This window comes from Lotus japonicus, chromosome 4 (assembly GCF_012489685.1).
Source record: "Lotus japonicus ecotype B-129 chromosome 4, LjGifu_v1.2".
Taxonomy (NCBI): domain Eukaryota; kingdom Viridiplantae; phylum Streptophyta; class Magnoliopsida; order Fabales; family Fabaceae; genus Lotus; species Lotus japonicus.
Window position 1 is genome coordinate 46,717,937 of NC_080044.1, and position 19,109 is coordinate 46,737,045.

The window sequence follows — 19,109 nt, forward strand, 5'->3', positions numbered from 1 at the left end:
CCCCAAAACGAGTTAGCGTAGACTCTCAAGTATGACAACCTTGATTGGAGGTTAATTTGATAGCTATTTCACATTTTTAAACTAGATAAATGCCCACAAATGATATAGAAATTAAGTAAATTTAGCACTTATCATGTCTCTATGACTAAGTGATCTAGAGTTCGATTTCTACCAGCCCCAATTCTTCAAATAAAAAGTTGAATTTCAGTATATGGTAGGTGAACCTTTGCATTTTCCATTATTCCCTTGCGTGAGGGGGCGTGTTAAAATATGATATAAAAAATTCATGTGCACCTCAGCTAATAGCTTATGCTTTTGGGTCAATTGGTTGCTTGACTGTAATAATACACACACAATATTCCTATTGTGTTATACTAATTTTTGGAGACAGAAAATTTTCATGTGTTCGACTTTGCTCACCACTAACGGCTAAAACATGCATCTAGGACCATAAGTCTCTTATAGAGGTATTTACAATTGCCTACCAATACAATCTTCACAATGTTAGCGAAAATCAAACACACAATTTTTTTGAAAGGAAGTGGCGCGTCCATTTGTGCCAAGTGTTGTTCATGTTATACTATTTTAATAATAACATTAAACATATCCTTAACCATTTAATTGTGCCAAGTGTTGTTCATGTTATACTATTTTAATAATAACATTAAACATATCCTTAACCATTTAATCAGGGGTTCAATCCTTGAGTCGTGCGTATGAAATATAATTTGTTTAGAGATGTTAATTCATTTATCGTGATCTCAAAGCTTTGAGGAGATTAGCACTATAACTTTCGACTCTAAGATATATTATGATATAAGTATATATATATATATATATATATATATATATATATTGGTGCAAAATAAATGTAATTTCTTAAAGAGAATTTCAGATCGTATAACAAAAAAGATGAAAGACCAAGAGATAAAAAAATGAGTTGGGCCAGTCCGGGCCTATAACTCAAGACTAAGGCCAAGTTGGGCTGAAAATGTCCACAAGGGTTTTCCGGCGTGGCTCCTATATAAGATAACTCTTTCCCAAACCCTAATCCGTCTTCACTGTCATTGCTCGCTTCAGCTATCTCACGCAGCGCGATGGGTATTTTCCCTCTCCCTTCTTCTTTCCATTGCATCTCTTTCTCTTACATTCGCTTTCTCATCAAACTGTTGTTATCGATCTGCTGAATCAACACGAAGCTTGCTTCGTTGTGTTCATTTCCGTGTTGTTTGTCTTTCGATTGAACTTGTTACGCTCCATTTTCGAAGATTTTTCGATTTTATTGTTAGATTTGAGGAACTGTGTTAGTGTTTGTTTGAGATTTTTGTTGAATTGCAGAGTTTTCATGATTCGTATTTGATCTCGCTATTGTTGTTTTTCTGTTTATTCATACTCTGTACCAGATTTTGGAATCTATTTAGCTTTTGTTGTCAAGATTAGCTCTGATTTTTCCTGTATACTGCAAAATGTTACCGTAGTGTGCTTTTCGGATGCGTTTTGTTAATCTTTTCCTACCTAGGGTTTTTATTTAGGTTTACATGTTTATTCTAGATGCTGAGTTATTTGAAATTGGTGTTACTAATTGATGAAGTATGTGATTCTAATTTGTGTTGGTTTGTGGGGTTAATAGGTGCCTACAAGTATGTTTCGGAGCTATGGCGCAAGAAGCAGTCTGATGTCATGAGGTTCCTGCAGAGGGTCAGGTGCTGGGAGTATCGTCAGCAGCCTTCGATTGTCCGTTTGACCAGGCCTACTCGCCCTGACAAGGCTCGCCGCTTGGGCTACAAGGCTAAGCAGGTGAACAACTTTGTATATTTGTTTGGATTCATGTTTAGAGGTTTATTTTCCTGTGTGTTTTGTTGTATTATTTGTTCTGTGATGTTACATTTTCCATTGCATTATGGGTGGAGTTGTTTGAAAAAGGGAGTTATTATGTGCTAGTGATATCCCTCTATTGGCAATTAGTGCGAATAATATGTAGTTTCTTTCTTATTTTACTGGTAAAGTAGTTGGGTCACTTGTGCTGTTAAAATAATGGTGAAATAAACCCTGTTAATGCATAAATTAGATGATTATTTTCTATGAAGTTTAATGTGTGGTCATGCAGTTTTCTGATGCATGTGAATTTGCTTCATTGGAACTTGTATATGCACAAATGATTAGGTAGTTCAACTAGCTATTGTGAAATGAGCAATTGGCCAACTGTCCTAGCAAAATTCTTCCTTACTGATTTAACTTTGTCTTGGTTTGACACTCTCCTCCACTTTTGTTAGCAATCACTTGATAAATGCACCAATTGTATTACTTCCATAGTTATCTATATTCTAGCACTTTTATCCATTAGGAATCAACTTTACCTGTTATTGTAGAACTAAAGCACCTTACTTTGTTTGTTATGATCTGATCTTGAATGTGATTATATTCCTTACAATGTTTCAGGGTTATGTGGTTTACCGTGTTCGTGTTCGAAGGGGTGGGAGGAAGAGGCCAGTTCCCAAAGGTATTGTTTATGGGAAGCCAACAAACCAAGGAGTTACTCAACTGAAATTTCAGCGCAGCAAGAGGTCAGTTGCTGAGGAGCGAGCTGGACGGAAATTGGGTGGCCTCAGGGTCCTCAATTCTTACTGGGTGAATGAGGTTCGTCAACATTGTTTTAATTTAAACCCAGTTACAAATTTTACTTGCTTGTTGATCTAATACTATTGTTGTAATTGTTTTAGGATTCGACCTACAAATATTATGAGATCATTTTGGTGGATGTTGCCCACACTGCTATAAGGAATGACCCAAGGATCAATTGGCTGTGCAATCCAGTCCATAAGCACAGAGAACTGACCGGAAAGACTTCTGCTGGGAAACATAACAGGGGTTTGGTGGGCAAAGGACATCGCCACCACAAAGCACGTCCATCCCGCAGGGCAACATGGAAGAAAAACAACTCTCTTTCTCTTCGTCGCTACCGCTGATTCTGCTGGTTCTATTGTATGGTGTTTCATTTTCTTAATATTTTGCAGTGCATTTTATGTTTTGACTTTATAAATCGTCAAGTTTTGAACGCCTGGACTTCCTTTTTCTGGAATCCCTTTAGTGGTGAAACAGTCGAGATTAGTGTGTTGTAATTTTCTGACATGCCGGGATTTTTCTTATCATATTGTCGTTTACTATATCTTGTCATTTTTCTTGCTTTATAATTGGCCTCTGTTTATTCGTTTAATGCTTGGTAATATTTTAGCAGCTGGTAATTTTGATTGAGGCGGAATATGCAAAATAAAATGTAGGTTTTTACGTAATGTTGTTTTAGATTTGCTTAATTAAAAGAGTTCTTTAATCATTAATTTTAACACGGTGGGTACTTCGAGCTAAGCACAAACATCAGGGAAAATGTATAGAATAGAACATTGCAGTTTTATTAGATTTATTTTAAACATAGTAGGATCTGAATTTAAGTTTGTGACAAGAGTAGGTTGATTTTAAAAGTAGTTTGTATATAAATTTATGTAAAATCAATGAAATTGCAGTTTTATATCAATCATCTTATATGCTCATGTAAAATCAATAGCATTTTTATATCAATCAATGTGTTACTAGCTCGGCTTTTAACTTCACCTGTGAATTTTGGTCTTCCTAAAGTCTATGTTATATTCAATATACAGAATTTGGCTATTAGATTGATTTTTTAATTGAAATGTATTTTGAGGGTAGGTTTTATTATTTATCCTCAATTGTATACAAGTCTCTGAAAAATTCAGTCACCATGCGTTTCAATCCATCACCATTTCCATCATGAAATCAAACTTCATTTTGTAAAGCTTCTATTTTTTTTTCTTTTTCTAATCATTGTTCTTCCACGGAAAGACCTTGGTTTTATATTTTCAAACTTCAGCCATGTAAATCTAGATTTTTGAAACAAGAATGTTTTGCTCTTGAAATAGGACATTGTCACTGTCTTTCAGTAACAAAGCTTGTAGCACTTCTAAAAATTGATTTTGGCCTCTTCCAAAATTTCTAGCAATCATTCAAACTGTTAGAAAGCTTTCTATTCTTTTGGAATGTTTCCACAAACAGCATTCCGATTACAACCCTTTGTATATTATCCATAGAATCGTTTCAATTATCGTACTGCTTTCAACTGGACCTAAAAATTTGAGGGAAATGATCATGAATAAGCGGTTTGGAATCAAAAAGGCATGCCAATCACATTCTATCTTTGTTTAGGCTGAAGATTAATGAGAAGGGGAGCATGATCATACTTGAGGCTATGAAGATGAAAAATGGTTCCATTCGGAAATTTGAATCTCCAATCAAAGATTGAATAGAACTCTATCTAATCTTTCTTAAATTGCTCCTCTCTTCCAAGTGAAAGGATTTCCAACAAAACATGTATATTTTCATGCAAACTATTAATTTGATCTCAGTTGTCTACAAATCATATGATTATGACCAGCATACACAGTTGTAAGATGCTCCCCTCCTTTATTCTTATTTTGAATCTATAGAAGGAGTAATTGAGAAGAGGATTTTTTTTCCCATCAATCTTATAAAGACTTGAATTTGACATAAATCATATACGATCTTCTTGCAATTTTTCTGGCCTATTCTCCACTAGCACGAATTTCTAGTAGTATTGGAACATCAACCTTATACAATCTGGCTCATACTTCAATTAATATACCAAAACCTCTACCATTAGTACCTCAACAGTTACAACACAATTATTAAAAATTTACAATGCAAAATTTACTCAAAAATACATGCAAAGGTCCAAAATGATCAAATATGTACATGCATAAGATCTCTTTTGACATTTAACTGTTTCATTCACAGAAAATAAATTTCAGAAAACAGTGAATCTTAAGAGTGCGTTTGAGTACTGTTTTGTAAAAAAAAAAAAATCAGAGAACTGATAAAGAATTATCCGAGACCTAAATTTCCAATGGACTAAAATTTACCTAAATTTCCAATGGACTAAAATTTAGGTGGAAGAATTGTAATTTCCATAAATTATTCAGCACTTTTTTTTATCAGGTAGTGATGGAAGGAACTGTATCCTACTATATGTCAAAGAAGTAAGACACTAGAGACAGCAATTGTTTTCACTTCCAAGTTTCAATTCCCTCAAACTTGGAGCTCTTCCATGACTTCCTCAATAGTAACAAATCGACCATATTCTATTGAAAGCTGAGCTGCAACTCCAATAGCAACAGATATTAATCCATCTTGGAGATCTACAGCAGGAGCCTTCTCACCTTTTTCCCTAATTGCAGACAAGAAATTCAGGTGCTCCAGATAGCTAGACCCATGGTGTAATCCATCATATCTGTAGAGGCCATAAAAATGAAACAATTAATCAAAATCACTGAAGAACTTTCATAATAATAAGATCAGCTTCAAATTCATTTCACCATATATTTAACAGGAAGAGAAGCTACACACTTTATCCGTTGATCCTCAGCTTTCAAAGTCTGTACACCATCTCTCCCCGCATCGCGTGTTCCAAACCGCACAATGCTCTCAGGAACAAAGGCCTCTCCCTGTTAGAAACAGTTTCAATGCGAGAAAGTCAGGTTGCATGTTTTAGTATAGTTTTAAACTTTGCAGTTGCACACTATCTTTGAAATGTTATGCTGAAGCATGGTCACTCAACCACAAATGTACCTTAATTATCAGGATCGTAACACCACAAATTATATAATTAAAGATAACAAGTACAATGAGTGGCTTTTGGGGGGAGAATTTTACCTTTCCAATATCACCCACAACAGATATTTCTTGCTCATTTTTACTCCCTTCAGCAAACATACAAAGGTCAAGCATTCCTCGAGAACCATTGTCAAATTCAACTATAACATATGCATTGTCAATAATATCTGGCACCTGCCAAAAGTAAAGTAATGAATAGAAATGATAATATAAAACAACAATACATAGAGAGAAAAACACCATGCCGAACTGCCAATTACAGTTCAGAACCCTGACAACAAGAATTGAAGTCCATAATCCTGAATGTTGAAACACAAATATAACTTAATTTTCATATAGCAAAAATTCATAATCAGTAGTGCTATACTAACAAAGCACAAACATCAGGAGACCTCAACTCTTCTGAACCAAAAAATTCAACTAACCACAAATTAATTTCTAAATTCCTCTTGAGCTTGTGAGTGATATGTGCATATATACGCACTGCTTTGCTTAGTCTTAAAAACAGTTTAGCCATTACACATTTGGAGGAGTTTAAGTTTGAAACTAAGCTGATTGAATATTCCCTGCTGAACAAAGGATTATGCCTTATTGGCTCAAGGGATTACACATAGTTATTGAACAACTGAAACCAAGTTCATAGCATATTTCTTTTTCTGGATATTATACAAAGATATAATCAGTATTAATCAAGGAATCCTACACACTAACAAAGAGATGATTGAAGCTTTATCTAATTGTAACTGCAAATGAAGTACCTAATCTACCTTTCCATCATATATTTCATCTTTGTGATTAACATCAATAGCTCCAGAAGCCATCACACGAACAGGATTCGCACCAACAAACAGCCTCATCAGATCAAAGAAGTGGCAACACTTCTCTACCAGAGTGCCCCCGGAGTTAACATTGAACCGATTCCAATTGTTTACCTATTACCGGTACAAATCTTTCAGCTTGTTCACTACTGGAACAAAAACATGTAATGTAAACTAAATTTGTACAAATCTAACCTTAACCAAGAAAGGGAACCGGTGCTCCCGAATTGATACCATTCTGACATGTCCAAGGCTTCCTCCCTTAACTATTTCTTTAAGTTTTGCAACAGGGGGCATGTATCTATATTCCAGTCCAACCTGTACCAATATATCTGGTCTCTTTCTAGCAGCCTGAACAACCTATAAGAAATACATTATAAGAGCAATAAATCAGTGCATCACCAAATACTTAACAGAGGAATGAACAGCATAATTCAAAATGTGCTATGTCAATGCCAAACCTAGACTTCCAATCACCTTAAAAAGAATGCATTATGCCTAAATATATCTCCTACATGATGACAGAAGAGGGGATAAAACAAGAGACATGGTTTGTGCTATATCCATCACCAAGACAGTAAGTATGTCTAATTGCAAAAAGGTAAAGAGTAAAAGTTGCTGAAGGTCATTCATGACCTCCCCAGCTAAAAGTAAGACGTCCAACTATAAAAATAAAAACTACTTATTTGCCAAAGGAAAAGCAGTTTATGCAATTTATGCAGTATGCTTGACTTGTTCATGGAGTCAGATAGCCAATATTAAAACTCATTTACACATGATAACAGTAAAGGCAATGTCATGCTCATAAGTATTGTTGATGTCTCCATTCTTAATGAAGAGACAAGAAGTTACAAAACTTTTTTACTCATATATGTTGTTTGTGTCAAATTACACATACCTAGTTAGGAATTAGGATTCACTTCTAACAACTGTGGTAAGTATCAAAGTTTTAATTTATGAAAAAGTCTACAAGTTAAAAATGCTTATATAAGGAGAAATTAGATCAGGGGGCTTATGATGAAGTTGAGGTGTAAGTTAATTTCAACTTCAATCCCATTTTTTAAACACTCTAACTGTACATCCCCCCGATATGACAATATCGATCTCATTTTTCTCTCATACAGTCACATCATATCATATATCATATCTAACCGTTCTCTCTCTTCTAATACCTGCCTACACCATCCACTTTGGTTGTCTTGGAAGAGTAATTCACCTTTTTTTTTATAAGTAGCTATTGAAAAGGTTATCCAAACCAATGCATAATAAAAGTTAAGACTATAGGCAGAAACCAAATTAATTTAGGGAAGGAATGACAAACCTCTTTGCAATGAGAGACAGTAGTGCAGAGTGGCTTTTCTACAAGTACATGATGGGGTATAGAATGATTGATTATGTCCATGAGAATCCTGTAATGTGTCATGTTAGGACTTGATACCACCAGAACATCACACATGCCACTCTCCAACAGCTCCTGGTGACCTGAAAAGACCTTCACAACTTTCAACTCAAGATCATTCATTCAACCATCATATCCAAAGGAATTCCATGAAGAGAAAGACAGAGCCAGAGTAAGATCATGGTCATTGATATCATAATAATATATACCTTGAGGGGCCAATCAAAGGAGTGTGCCAAATCAAGGGCGAGTTGTTGTGAGGGAAGGTGAGGGTCAGCGATGGCGACCACCGCCACACCTTCGGTACGAAGATGGTGCAGGTTTATCAGATGCTCCCTTCCCATCATCCCAACTCCTATGATTCCATACTTCACTATTGCATTTGTAGCAGCAGCAGCAACAGCCATGGATTTTGTTTGATCTTGTTCTTCTATTCCACCACCTCTTCAACTTAAACTCTTGTGGTTTCTCCTATGATCTTGTTATTTGCAGTTACAGAATATTAAATTTCATTCATTGGTTGTTTCCTATTCAACATGTCTGTTACTTGTTCATATCTTGTTAATTTGCATATAGACTCGATTCGGTGTAATATTAATATTAGGGGTCACGTCATTTGCCATATCATATTTTCCTTTGATGGATAAGGCCAACTGTTACTGTTACTGTTGCCGCTGCCCCACGGGCAGTGATAATCTTTCATACGTTTGAGACTGTTTCTGGTCCAATTTCGAGTCCAGATACATAGACCATCACAATTTCGAGTCCAGACACACGTTTGATACTCTTTATGCCATATATAGTCAAATTTCAATTGTACCGGGTAATGTATTTTTGGAACTAAGTGTATCTATTTCTAACATCTTAACTTTTGGTTTTTAGCACTATTTACGTAGGTTTGAAGTGCCACAAAAAGTCTAAGCAATTCATAAGTAACTAATGCAAATTTTGTTCTAACTATGAGTTTTTAACTTTGAGTTTTTAGTACTAGTCGACTGGTGCGCAACATCATTGTTCTTGGTTCGAACACTCAAAGAAGGGGTAACGCCTAGGGAGTAGAGAGATTACACTAGAAAAAAAGTGAATCATTGAATTTCATGTGTATGTATTGATCAAATGAACAAAAATGTCATTTACAATTGGTAACCGTACCGTCCCATATTTATAGGGTGGAAAGTGGGCTTCCGGCGTAACTGCCCCTGATGGGTCTACTAGGCCTCACTAGCCAATGCCCAACTACTAACTAAGTGCCAGCCCCTTGGCAGGAATACCTCTGGGCGTAGCCCCTCTAGAGGGGCTAGAGCCAATCACATTATTTATATTTTTTTTATTTTCATAAAGCAATGAAGCAAAACCCATAAAACAAATTAATATGGATGAGAGAGTAAAATACATTTTTTAAGCTAAAAACTCATAAAGTAAAATTGTTCATATGAGAACACGGTTCTTAGAGCATCTCCAACACATGTTGCTTAACCCAGTTGGCGCACTAAGCAGCATTGCTTATTTTGAGCAATTGTTGAAGCAACATGACATAATAGTTCTTATTTCTTAAATTTTAGCAATGTTGTTTATTTAAGCAACAGTTGCTTATTCTCTTTCTACTTGCCTAATTTTTATTAAAAAATTATACTTTCTCTTTCACTCATAACATTTAATAGTGTCAAAATCTTAAAACAATTTGCAAAAAAAACCTTAAAATAATAAATCAATATCAATATCAATATCAATCAATATCTATATATATTAGAAAAGAACAACTTCTGGCATGACGTGTCGCTCTCACAGGCCAAGTTAGTGACGTGTCGCTCCCAGATTAATTCTCACATAATATTTTACATGTAAGCTCTTTCTCCTTGGCCCCACTTGCCACATGTGCCCTGATTTTTACTTACCTTATTTCTCCTTAATAAAAAAATACATTTTTAAATTTTAGATTTGATTAGGATTTAGGTTTTTTATTTCTTGATTTTATATTAATTTTGATAGTTTTTATCTATTTTTATTTAGTACATTTTTAAATTTTAGATTTGATTAGGGTTTATGTTGTTTATTTTTGTATTTTATATTAATTTATATTATTATTTATTTTTAGAGTATTAATTATTTTTTATGGTATTTTTATTGAATTTTCGGATTTTTAATTAATTTCGGATCTTATGAGTTTTTATTGTGATTTGCTAGATTTTGATAGTTTTTATCTATATTTATTTAGAACATTTTTAAATTTTATATATATTAGAAAAGAACAACTTCTAGCATTACGTGTCGCTCTCACATGCCAAGTTAGTTACGTGTCGCTCTCAGATTAATTCTCACCTAATATTTTACATGTAAGCTCTTTCTCCTTAGCCCCACTTGCCACATGTGCCCTGATTTTTACTTACCTTATTTCTCCTTAATAAAAAAATACATTTTTAAATTTTAGATTTGATTAGGATTTAGGTTTTTTATTTCTTGATTTTATCTTAATTTATTTTTGATTTATTTTTAGAGTATTAATTAATTTTAATGGTATTTTTATTGAATTTTCGGATTTTTAATTAATTCCGGATTTTTTGAGTTTTTATTGTGATTTGCTAGATTTTGATAGTTTTTATCTATTTTTATTTAGTACATTTTTAAATTTTAGATTTGATTAGGGTTTATGTTGTTTATTTTTGTATTTTATCTTAATTTATATTATTATTTATTTTTAGAGTATTAATTATTTTTTATGGTATTTTTATTGAATTTTCGGATTTTTAATTAATTTCGGATTTTATGAGTTTTTATTGTGATTTGCTAGATTTTTGTAGTTTTTATCTATATTTATTTGGTACCTTTTTAAATTTTAGATTTGATTAGGATTTTTTAAAGGTAATTTTAAAACTGAATTTTTTTTTCATAAAATGTTGAAAATTTAAAAGATTTGCCCGAATTATCTAAGATTTACCTAGATTAAATAAAAAACTAAAAATTCAATAAAAATACCATAAAAATTAATTAATAAAAACTACCAAATCATAATAAAAACTCATAAAATCCTTAATTAAATAAAAATTTGAAAATTCAATAAAAATAACATAAAATTTAATTAATACTCTAAAAATAAACTTTTTCTTCACCTAAATTTTATTTATAAGAAAATTAGAAATCTATGAATGTGAGAAAATCAGTGAAGAGAAAGCAAAGGATATAATATACTTGTGTGTACCTTAAACAATTTTGTCAATGTGCCATGGAACAAGAAACTAGAAGGAACCAAAAGACTGATGACAGTTGCCACAGCCCAAGTGGGGGTTTCGGACAAGGATCTTCCATTGTCATTTTTTTCCTCCATGTTCCTCAGATGCTGCTGTTATGTTCAAAATTATGTGGTTTGGTGGGTCTTATAATGGCTCTAATCTCAAGAAGAAATAATGTTACTGTACGCATGGTCTGTTCAATGCAGAACATAGTTTTGAGTTTTGACCCTTAATATGGAGATGTATTTGGTGGTGGCAAAATGTTGGCAGTGTTGTTAGAAAATTGATGAGCACATGCAAGTGCTGTCACGAATCAGGTGAAGAATTATAATGGTCCCATTACAGGTAAATTCTCATAAAAAATACATTTTTAAATTTTAGATTTGATAAGGATTTAGGTTGTTTATTTCTTGATTTTATCTAATTTATTTTTGATTTATTTTTAGAGTATCAATTAATATTTATGGTATTTATTTGCTAGATTTTGATAGTTTTTATCTACATTTATTTAGTACCTTTTTAAATTTTAGATTTGATTAGGATTTTTTAAAGGTAATTTTAAATCTGAATTTTTTTTCATAAAATATTAAAAATTTAAAATATATGCCCTAATCATCTAAGATTTACCTAGATTAAATAAAAAACTAAAAATTCAATAAAAATACCTTAAAAATTAATTAATAAAAACTACCAATTCACAATGAAAACTCATAAAATATTTAATTAAATAAAAATTCGAAAATTCAATAAAAATAACATAAAATTTAATTAATACTCTAAAAATAAATTTTTTCTTCACCTAAAATTTATTTCCATAACAAATCTTGAAACCGATTTTTTAAAGTTAATTTTAAATATGATAAACTTTTTCATAAAATAATAAAATCTTAAAAGATTTGCCTTATTTATCTAAGGTTTACCTAAATTACTTCTTACTAATACTGCATGTCTCTACTGTGAACCGGTTGGCATGGAGGAAAAATGAGGAAGATAACTCGAGTATGCAACTTGCTTTATGTGGTGTTGATAATTGTGTAAGTTGATAATTGTGTAATTGTTTGGCATAAATGTTTATGCTTCACTTCCTAAAGGTTATTTTTTGTTGCTGAATTTGATTGACTTAATTAGTGAGCACTATATTTGGTATTGTTGATTCAATTCCTAAAAGTTATGGCCTTTAATTTTCTCTTAATTTGTTCTTTGTTCCCTATTTTGTGATTGTTTTGTTTAATTTCATATATGCTTTAGCATTTGTTGGTGGTTTCTGTGATGCTTCCATATCTCTTAAATAAACTAATGCCGTGATGCTTCCTCTTATGCAACCTTTATTCTGAATGTACTTAATCGGCCAATTGATAGCAGACTTACATGCTTTTATCCTTCCCATTGCAAGTTTATTTAATTTCATCATTGTCTTCCAGTTTTGGCTGCCAAAACTTCATCTACAATGCCAGCATCATGAAGGCAGAGAAACTCTTTCAGAAGAAGGGATGTCCAACAAATTTGACCCAGGATCCCAGTTAAGGAAATGAGATTTAGGTAAGATACTTATTCATATGTTTGCTTTCAATTCCAGATTTTGCTATTTTTCTTATTAATTAATTTTTTTGTTGTCAATTGTAAATCGCTTTTAGAAATAGCTATAGTCTCTTTTATTTTGCTTTATTCCATAACTGCGTCCTTATTCCTGTCACATGCATGGGTATTAGTTGTACCCATAGCTGCATCATTATAACTCATAAGTTATATTTAGTTTGGCTTCATAACTGATACTTGAACTTTTTCTTAGTGGGAAGCAAGCCTTAACACAATTAATGAGCTTAATGGAAAGGGAATGTGGGTAAGGAGAATGAATCATATAGCTACTAATTTGTGTTGATTTTGGATCTTAGAATTATGAATCTGATGCAAATAACTAAATATGAGCATGTATAAGTAAATCCTTCTCCTATTTTGAGACGTGTTACACTGAAAATTTTAAATAATGTCATGTATCAGACTCTGCGAACAATGAGCCTAGGCCAAATAGCATGCAAAGGTAACATCTTCTTTTTCTTTACCTTTTGCCTCAGGAACAATCTATTTCACAATATTTCTGTGATTTTATGAATCTGCCTTTCACTTACTGTTAAGTCTTTGCAGCTTCTTTCCTCATATTTGTCAAATTATAAAACCATATTTGCTCCCACTATCATTATTGGTGGCGGCTCTTGCATCTGGGGCACCAATTGCTCAAACACTGAGTTTGTTAATCCCTTTGGAGTTACTATCTATTTCCTGGCAATTGATTTTCTTTTGTCATTGTTTATACTTGGTTATACCCTGATTGGATTTGTTTTCTGTGATTATCCTTATGTGAACCCTTTTTAACAATTTCTTTTAAGACATCTTTTAAGTTTTATGAATTTTCATCCATCAAATGCCTATGCAAAGTAGCATCCTTGCCTTAGCTCTTGATGGTAATAAGTTCTTTGAAGAACCAATAGTTTGCATGCTTTCTGCAATTTTTGTAAATTCCTCATTCCGATTACACATCTATTTACAGCCATACTAATTCTAACTTTCTATGTGCATAAAAGGACGTCTATGTACAACTCTTAAATTTCATGTATCTTTATGCTAACCGTGGCTTGAATATGTGCACATGTTGACCTTTTTAAATTTTAGATTTGATTAGGATTTAAGTTTTTTATTTCTTGATTTTCCTTGGGTATTTTATTTTATTTTGAGAGTATTAATTAGTTTTTATCGTATTTTTATTGAATTTTCGGATTTTTATTTAATTCAGGATTTTATGAATTTTTATTGTGATTTGCTAGATTTTGGTAGTTTTTATCTATCTTTAATTAGTACCTTTTTAAATTTTAGATTTGATTAGGATTTATGTTGTTTATTTCTTGATTTTATCTTGGATCTTTTATTTTATTTTAGATTTATTTTGAGGTTATTAATCAATTTTTATGGTGTCTTTATTGAATTTTCGGATTTTTATTTAATTCATGATTTTATGAGTTTTTATTGTGATTTGCTACATTTTGATAGTTTTTATCTATCTTTAATTATTACCTTTTTAAATTTTAGATTTGATTAGGATTTAGGTTGTTTATTTCTTGATTTTTTCTTAATTTATCTTATTTTTATTTAATGTTAATTTCAGGAAACGGGAGTTGATGTGGTGCTAAGGGTCCACAAAGCTACCATGGACACACAAAGATTTGATGGGTTTTAGATGAATTTGGCAGAGTTTCTTATTAGCTGCGGACTACGGTTGTTTCTATATTGTTTTCATTTACCACCTAAGAGAAGTGTGTTTACTTAAATTTTCAAACTCATGTATGGATGTAACAGAAGGGAAAATTAATCAGGGACTGCTACGTTAGTTAGATGTTATTATAGTAGTTACTTAGTACTAGGACGAGATGAACTATAAATAGAAGGAAATTAAATTACAAGGACACATTATGTAACATTATATATCTCTCATTAAGTATATCATTTAGTATTTGAAAATATGGTATTGAACATGTCTTGAGCACAAGAAAAAGTTCTTCGTGCAATGCAAGGATAAAAAGTGATTGTTTGAACTGATAGGTCGAAAATCTAATTTCTATGAGTTGTAAATAAAAAATCAAAGTAATGTCATTACTTTTTTTTATAACTTTTCGAAAGTTTTAATAGGAAATAAATGTAAAGGCATGAGAATATGATGATTAAAATGTGTAGTGCGGAGATTAGAAAACATTAATACATATATAGTGTATTTTTGTTTAAGTTAAACTATAGGGTTAAGAGTTCCCATGGGGAGGAACATTTTACATGAAAATTCATGTAAAATTAACAGAAAAATAATTTTTAATAAGATGTCATTATTTTACTATGTAACTTCATATTAAACATGTTCTACATAACAAGGAACAGATCCACAAATTTAATGTAGTGAGGGCAATATATACATATACATATAAATTCGTAAAAAAATTAACATATACTATTAGAAGTGATGACATTTTTTTACAAATGGACCATAATAAACCATATACTTTTACTACTCAAGTGAGAGCATTTAGCAATGTGGGACACAAGTGATGACATAAAGCAATGTGGGACATAAGTGAGAACATTTTTTTATTAAAGATCTCATAAAAAACCACATACTTTTACTACTCAATTTTTTTTTAATGTTTTTCCTAAAAATAAGTGAGGGCACTTGCCCTCATACTATATAACTTGCATCCGTCCCTGTACATAACAATATTGTTTATTTTTATTTTATTTTGTTCAAATTACAAGGCAAAAAGCTCCTACCGGAAAGAACATTTTAGCTTAGAATTGCTTTAATGTCAAATATAATAAGAAAATAACATTTCATATATGATTTAAGTACATTGTTCATAGTTTTTCTAATGATTTTATGAGTAAATATACATAAAAATTATGTGAGAGTTCACGAGGTCTGTGGTATTTCATTTGTGTTTAAGAAATTTTTTTATTAATTTTTCAATTGTACAAATTTCAATCTATTTTTGTTATACATCGGAAATATAAATTGCACCCGTTAGGAATTGATCCCTAGACCTCCCCCTACCCAACCCATATACCCCATAACTCCTACCACTTGAGCTAGCATACGGGGATACAAATTCCAATCTATGCAACAAAAGTTTCAATTTAAGACTTTTTACCCAATTTGCTCATCATTTCAGACTCTTCTATTTCATTTGTTGTTTATTATATTTTTAATAATCAAAGTATTGATTGATGTATCAAAATACAATAAACGTATTCCCCGTGCAACGCGCGGGTAAAAAACACTAGTATATTAGAAAAGAACAACTTCTAGCATGACGTGTCGCTCTCACAGGCAAAGTTAGTGACGTGTCACTCCTAGATTAATTCTCACCTAATATTTTACATGTAAGCTCTTTCTCCTTGGCCACACTTGCCACATGTGCCCTGATTTTTCTTTACCTTATTTCTACTTAATAAAAAAATACATTTTTAAATTTTAGATTTGATTAGGATTTAGGTTTTTTATTTCTTGATTTTATCTTATTATTTTTGATTTATTTTTAGAGTATTAATTAATTTTTATGGTATTTTTATTGAATTTTTGAATTTTTAATTAATTCCGGATTTTACGAATTTTTATTGTGATTTGCTAGATTTTGATAGTTTTTATCTATTTTTATTTAGTACATTTTTAAATTTTAGATTTGATTAGGATTTATGTTTTTTATTTCTATATTTTATCTTAATTTATATTATTATTTATTTTTAGAGTATTAATTATTTTTTATGGTATTTTTATTGAATTTTCGGATTTTTAATTAATTCCGGATTTTATGAGTTTTTATTGTGATTTGCTAGATTTTGATAGTTTTTATCTATATTTATTTAGTACATTTTTAAATTTTAGATTTGATTAGGATTTATGTTGTTTATTTCATGATTTTATCTTAATATAAAATCTGTGATAAGTGATTTAAATCAATAATACATCCCATCAGCAAAAACCCTCTTAAAACCCTACCTACCTCCACTATCTCCTCCATGGAATTCTTCTCCTCCATGCAATTTTCATCTCATCTCTCCACTGAACGGAACCACCCCCACAAAATCGTCTCATCTCTCAACGGAACCACTTTGCCATCGACTTGCAATCGCATCCCTCCGATTTGCTTCCTTGGACTGATTGGGAAGGTTGCAGATGGAGGTTTCAAATTATTTTCTTCCTTTGCTTGCATAATATGTTATGGTTTTTTTCAATTTTATTTTACTTTACCTTTAACTTTCATTCATTCATGTTTGACTTCAAGGTCAATTTGTTCATCACTTGCCATGCTAATTTCAAATTCTTTTCTTCAGGTTTTTTTTTATAGATATTCCACCAAAAGAGATTCTTTGGAAGCCATGGACGGTGAGTCCATTTTATATTCTATATGGAATTTTGCAACATTTTGATTTGTTTTTTTATGTTTTCTGAATCTCCTTTGTATGTGATTCTATTTTATTCGTTTTTCTTAATTTGCATCTAAAATTTGTGTCCTATGTTATAGGAGGTGAAACATTGATCTGTGTATGTTTTGATTAACCTAATCATTGTTAGTGAAGTGGATTGAGGGAGTGAAAGAATTGAGGGGAGAGAAAGGAGAAGTTGTAGATTTTTTTCCTTGCAACTTTTTAATTTGGTAATTTTTTCTTTTTGCCTGCTTCTTGCACCGAGGAAATTAATTATTATTGTTGGTGCTTGCCGTTACAACTACAGAACTACATATCATGGATGAGATTTTACTGCTTATCTTTGTTCGCTCAAGCTATACTATTGAGGTTAAACTTTTAAAACTGGTGCTATCCTTTCTAATATGCTAAACGCCTAAACCAATGTTCTAACAATAAATTGATTTCCTTGGCTTCCCTGGAAACATTTGACATGAATTTATCCGTAGGTACAGAACGACAATGAGGTGCATACCTCTTTCTGACTACACTCTCTGATTCTCAGCTAGCTGAAGATGAAACATGATTGATGACTCAAGATCTTATCTTGCTCTCATTTCAAGTAAGCCACGAAACATGTGAGACCAGTACTCATGAAGGTTTTTCTCAGTCCATTATATGTATATATTCACCAGATAAGAGATAGAGATGTGTGTTTAGTGTTGCACTACTGTGATGCATATGTATATATTCACCAGATAAGAGATAGAGATGTGTGTTTGGTGTTGCACTACTGTGATGCATATATAGTTTTACTGACTTAGTTCATCAATTCTACATCTATCTATCATCATTACATATATTAAAAGTCACTTTTCGAAGGCAATATTAGATTTTATAATTAATCATTGTTCTACTATGGTTCAATTAATCAAACTTTAGTGTGATTGGAAGTCTTGCTTGCATGAGTGTGTAATTATCACATTACGATTTAGTATCAGCATATGTTTTTGATTTGGTTATTGTACTTTCAACAACAGTGCTACATAAAGCAAAGAGTTATTTTAGCCGTTCAACAAATATAATGAGTCTAAAATTTCTTGAGGGGTTTTCTTCCATTCATCTTCTTTAGTAGCATGTGATTAGATTCCCCTTACAAATAAATCTGATTGGTTATGGAAACAACTGGAAGGCCATAGCCGAAAAGTGGCTTCAATTCATTCTTTGGCTTTCATATCTGTTTGCAAATTTGATTGCTATCTTTGCACTATCATAGCTAGATTGATGTTGCACATATTGCTATTATGTTTGGTGGTCTTTAGTCTATCCTACTCTAACATGTCTATCAATCTCACTTCATGAGTTCTTGATTTTCTGTTACTTAGAATGCAGATACGACTGGAAGCTGCTGATTTGGAAGCAAGTTTCATTTGAATTAGCATGAGTTCATATTAATTCATGTTAAAGTTGGACAACAATCAGGAATAACACCTAGGATTGCTGCTGATTTGGAAGCAAGTTTCATTTGATTTTTTAATTAGAAATAAATATTTTAATGATTTAAATTCAAAATGTGAAACCTTCTTACTTTATGAAGTGCTTTTTTATGCCAGAGAACAGACTCTGGTTGCAGTGAAAACAAAATTTGCATATGATGTTAGGTACTGTGTGGAATTTGTGAGTGTGTTTGTGGATAATTTATAAGAAAAACGGTGGTGATAGTGAGGTAGAGAAATCTGAGAGAGATTTTGATGTAAATGGAGATTTTTCTTTCTTATGAGATTGGACTTTTAACCCTTATCCACACCATTCGAAATTTCCATTACTATTATTTTCGACACTTATGTCACTGATAAATAATAATTAGGTTCTGATGTAATGTATATTCTTTGTAATGGAGAATTAAGTAGTTGTTTTTAAGAGTCTTTTATATATAATTCAGATGCAAACAGTATGCACTCAGCTATCACTTGAGCACTAGAGCAAGTAAAGGGAGCATACTACGACTGCTTTACTATTCTGAATTTT

The 19,109-nt window shown here is 31.9% G+C and overlaps 2 protein-coding genes across 2 annotated transcripts; one reads left to right on the top strand and one right to left on the bottom strand.

Moving 5' to 3' along the window:
- Nucleotides 1-968: 968 nt before the first annotated feature.
- LOC130714137 (60S ribosomal protein L15-1) lies at nt 969-3,164 on the top strand. Its single transcript, XM_057564031.1, has 4 exons — nt 969-1,101; nt 1,631-1,797; nt 2,440-2,637; nt 2,721-3,164. Exons 1-4 carry the CDS (start codon nt 1,098-1,100, stop codon nt 2,964-2,966), a joined length of 615 nt encoding a protein of 204 aa, XP_057420014.1. The 5' UTR covers nt 969-1,097; the 3' UTR covers nt 2,967-3,164.
- Nucleotides 3,165-4,758: 1,594 nt separating this feature from the next.
- Nucleotides 4,759-8,473, bottom strand: LOC130716206 (uncharacterized). Its single transcript, XM_057566406.1, has 7 exons — nt 8,127-8,473; nt 7,840-8,010; nt 6,714-6,878; nt 6,468-6,632; nt 5,740-5,874; nt 5,434-5,531; nt 4,759-5,317 (listed from the first exon to the last, which is right to left on the bottom strand). Exons 1-7 carry the CDS (start codon nt 8,322-8,324, stop codon nt 5,116-5,118), a joined length of 1,134 nt encoding a protein of 377 aa, XP_057422389.1. The 5' UTR covers nt 8,325-8,473; the 3' UTR covers nt 4,759-5,115.
- Between the last annotated feature and the right edge of the window lie 10,636 nt (nt 8,474-19,109).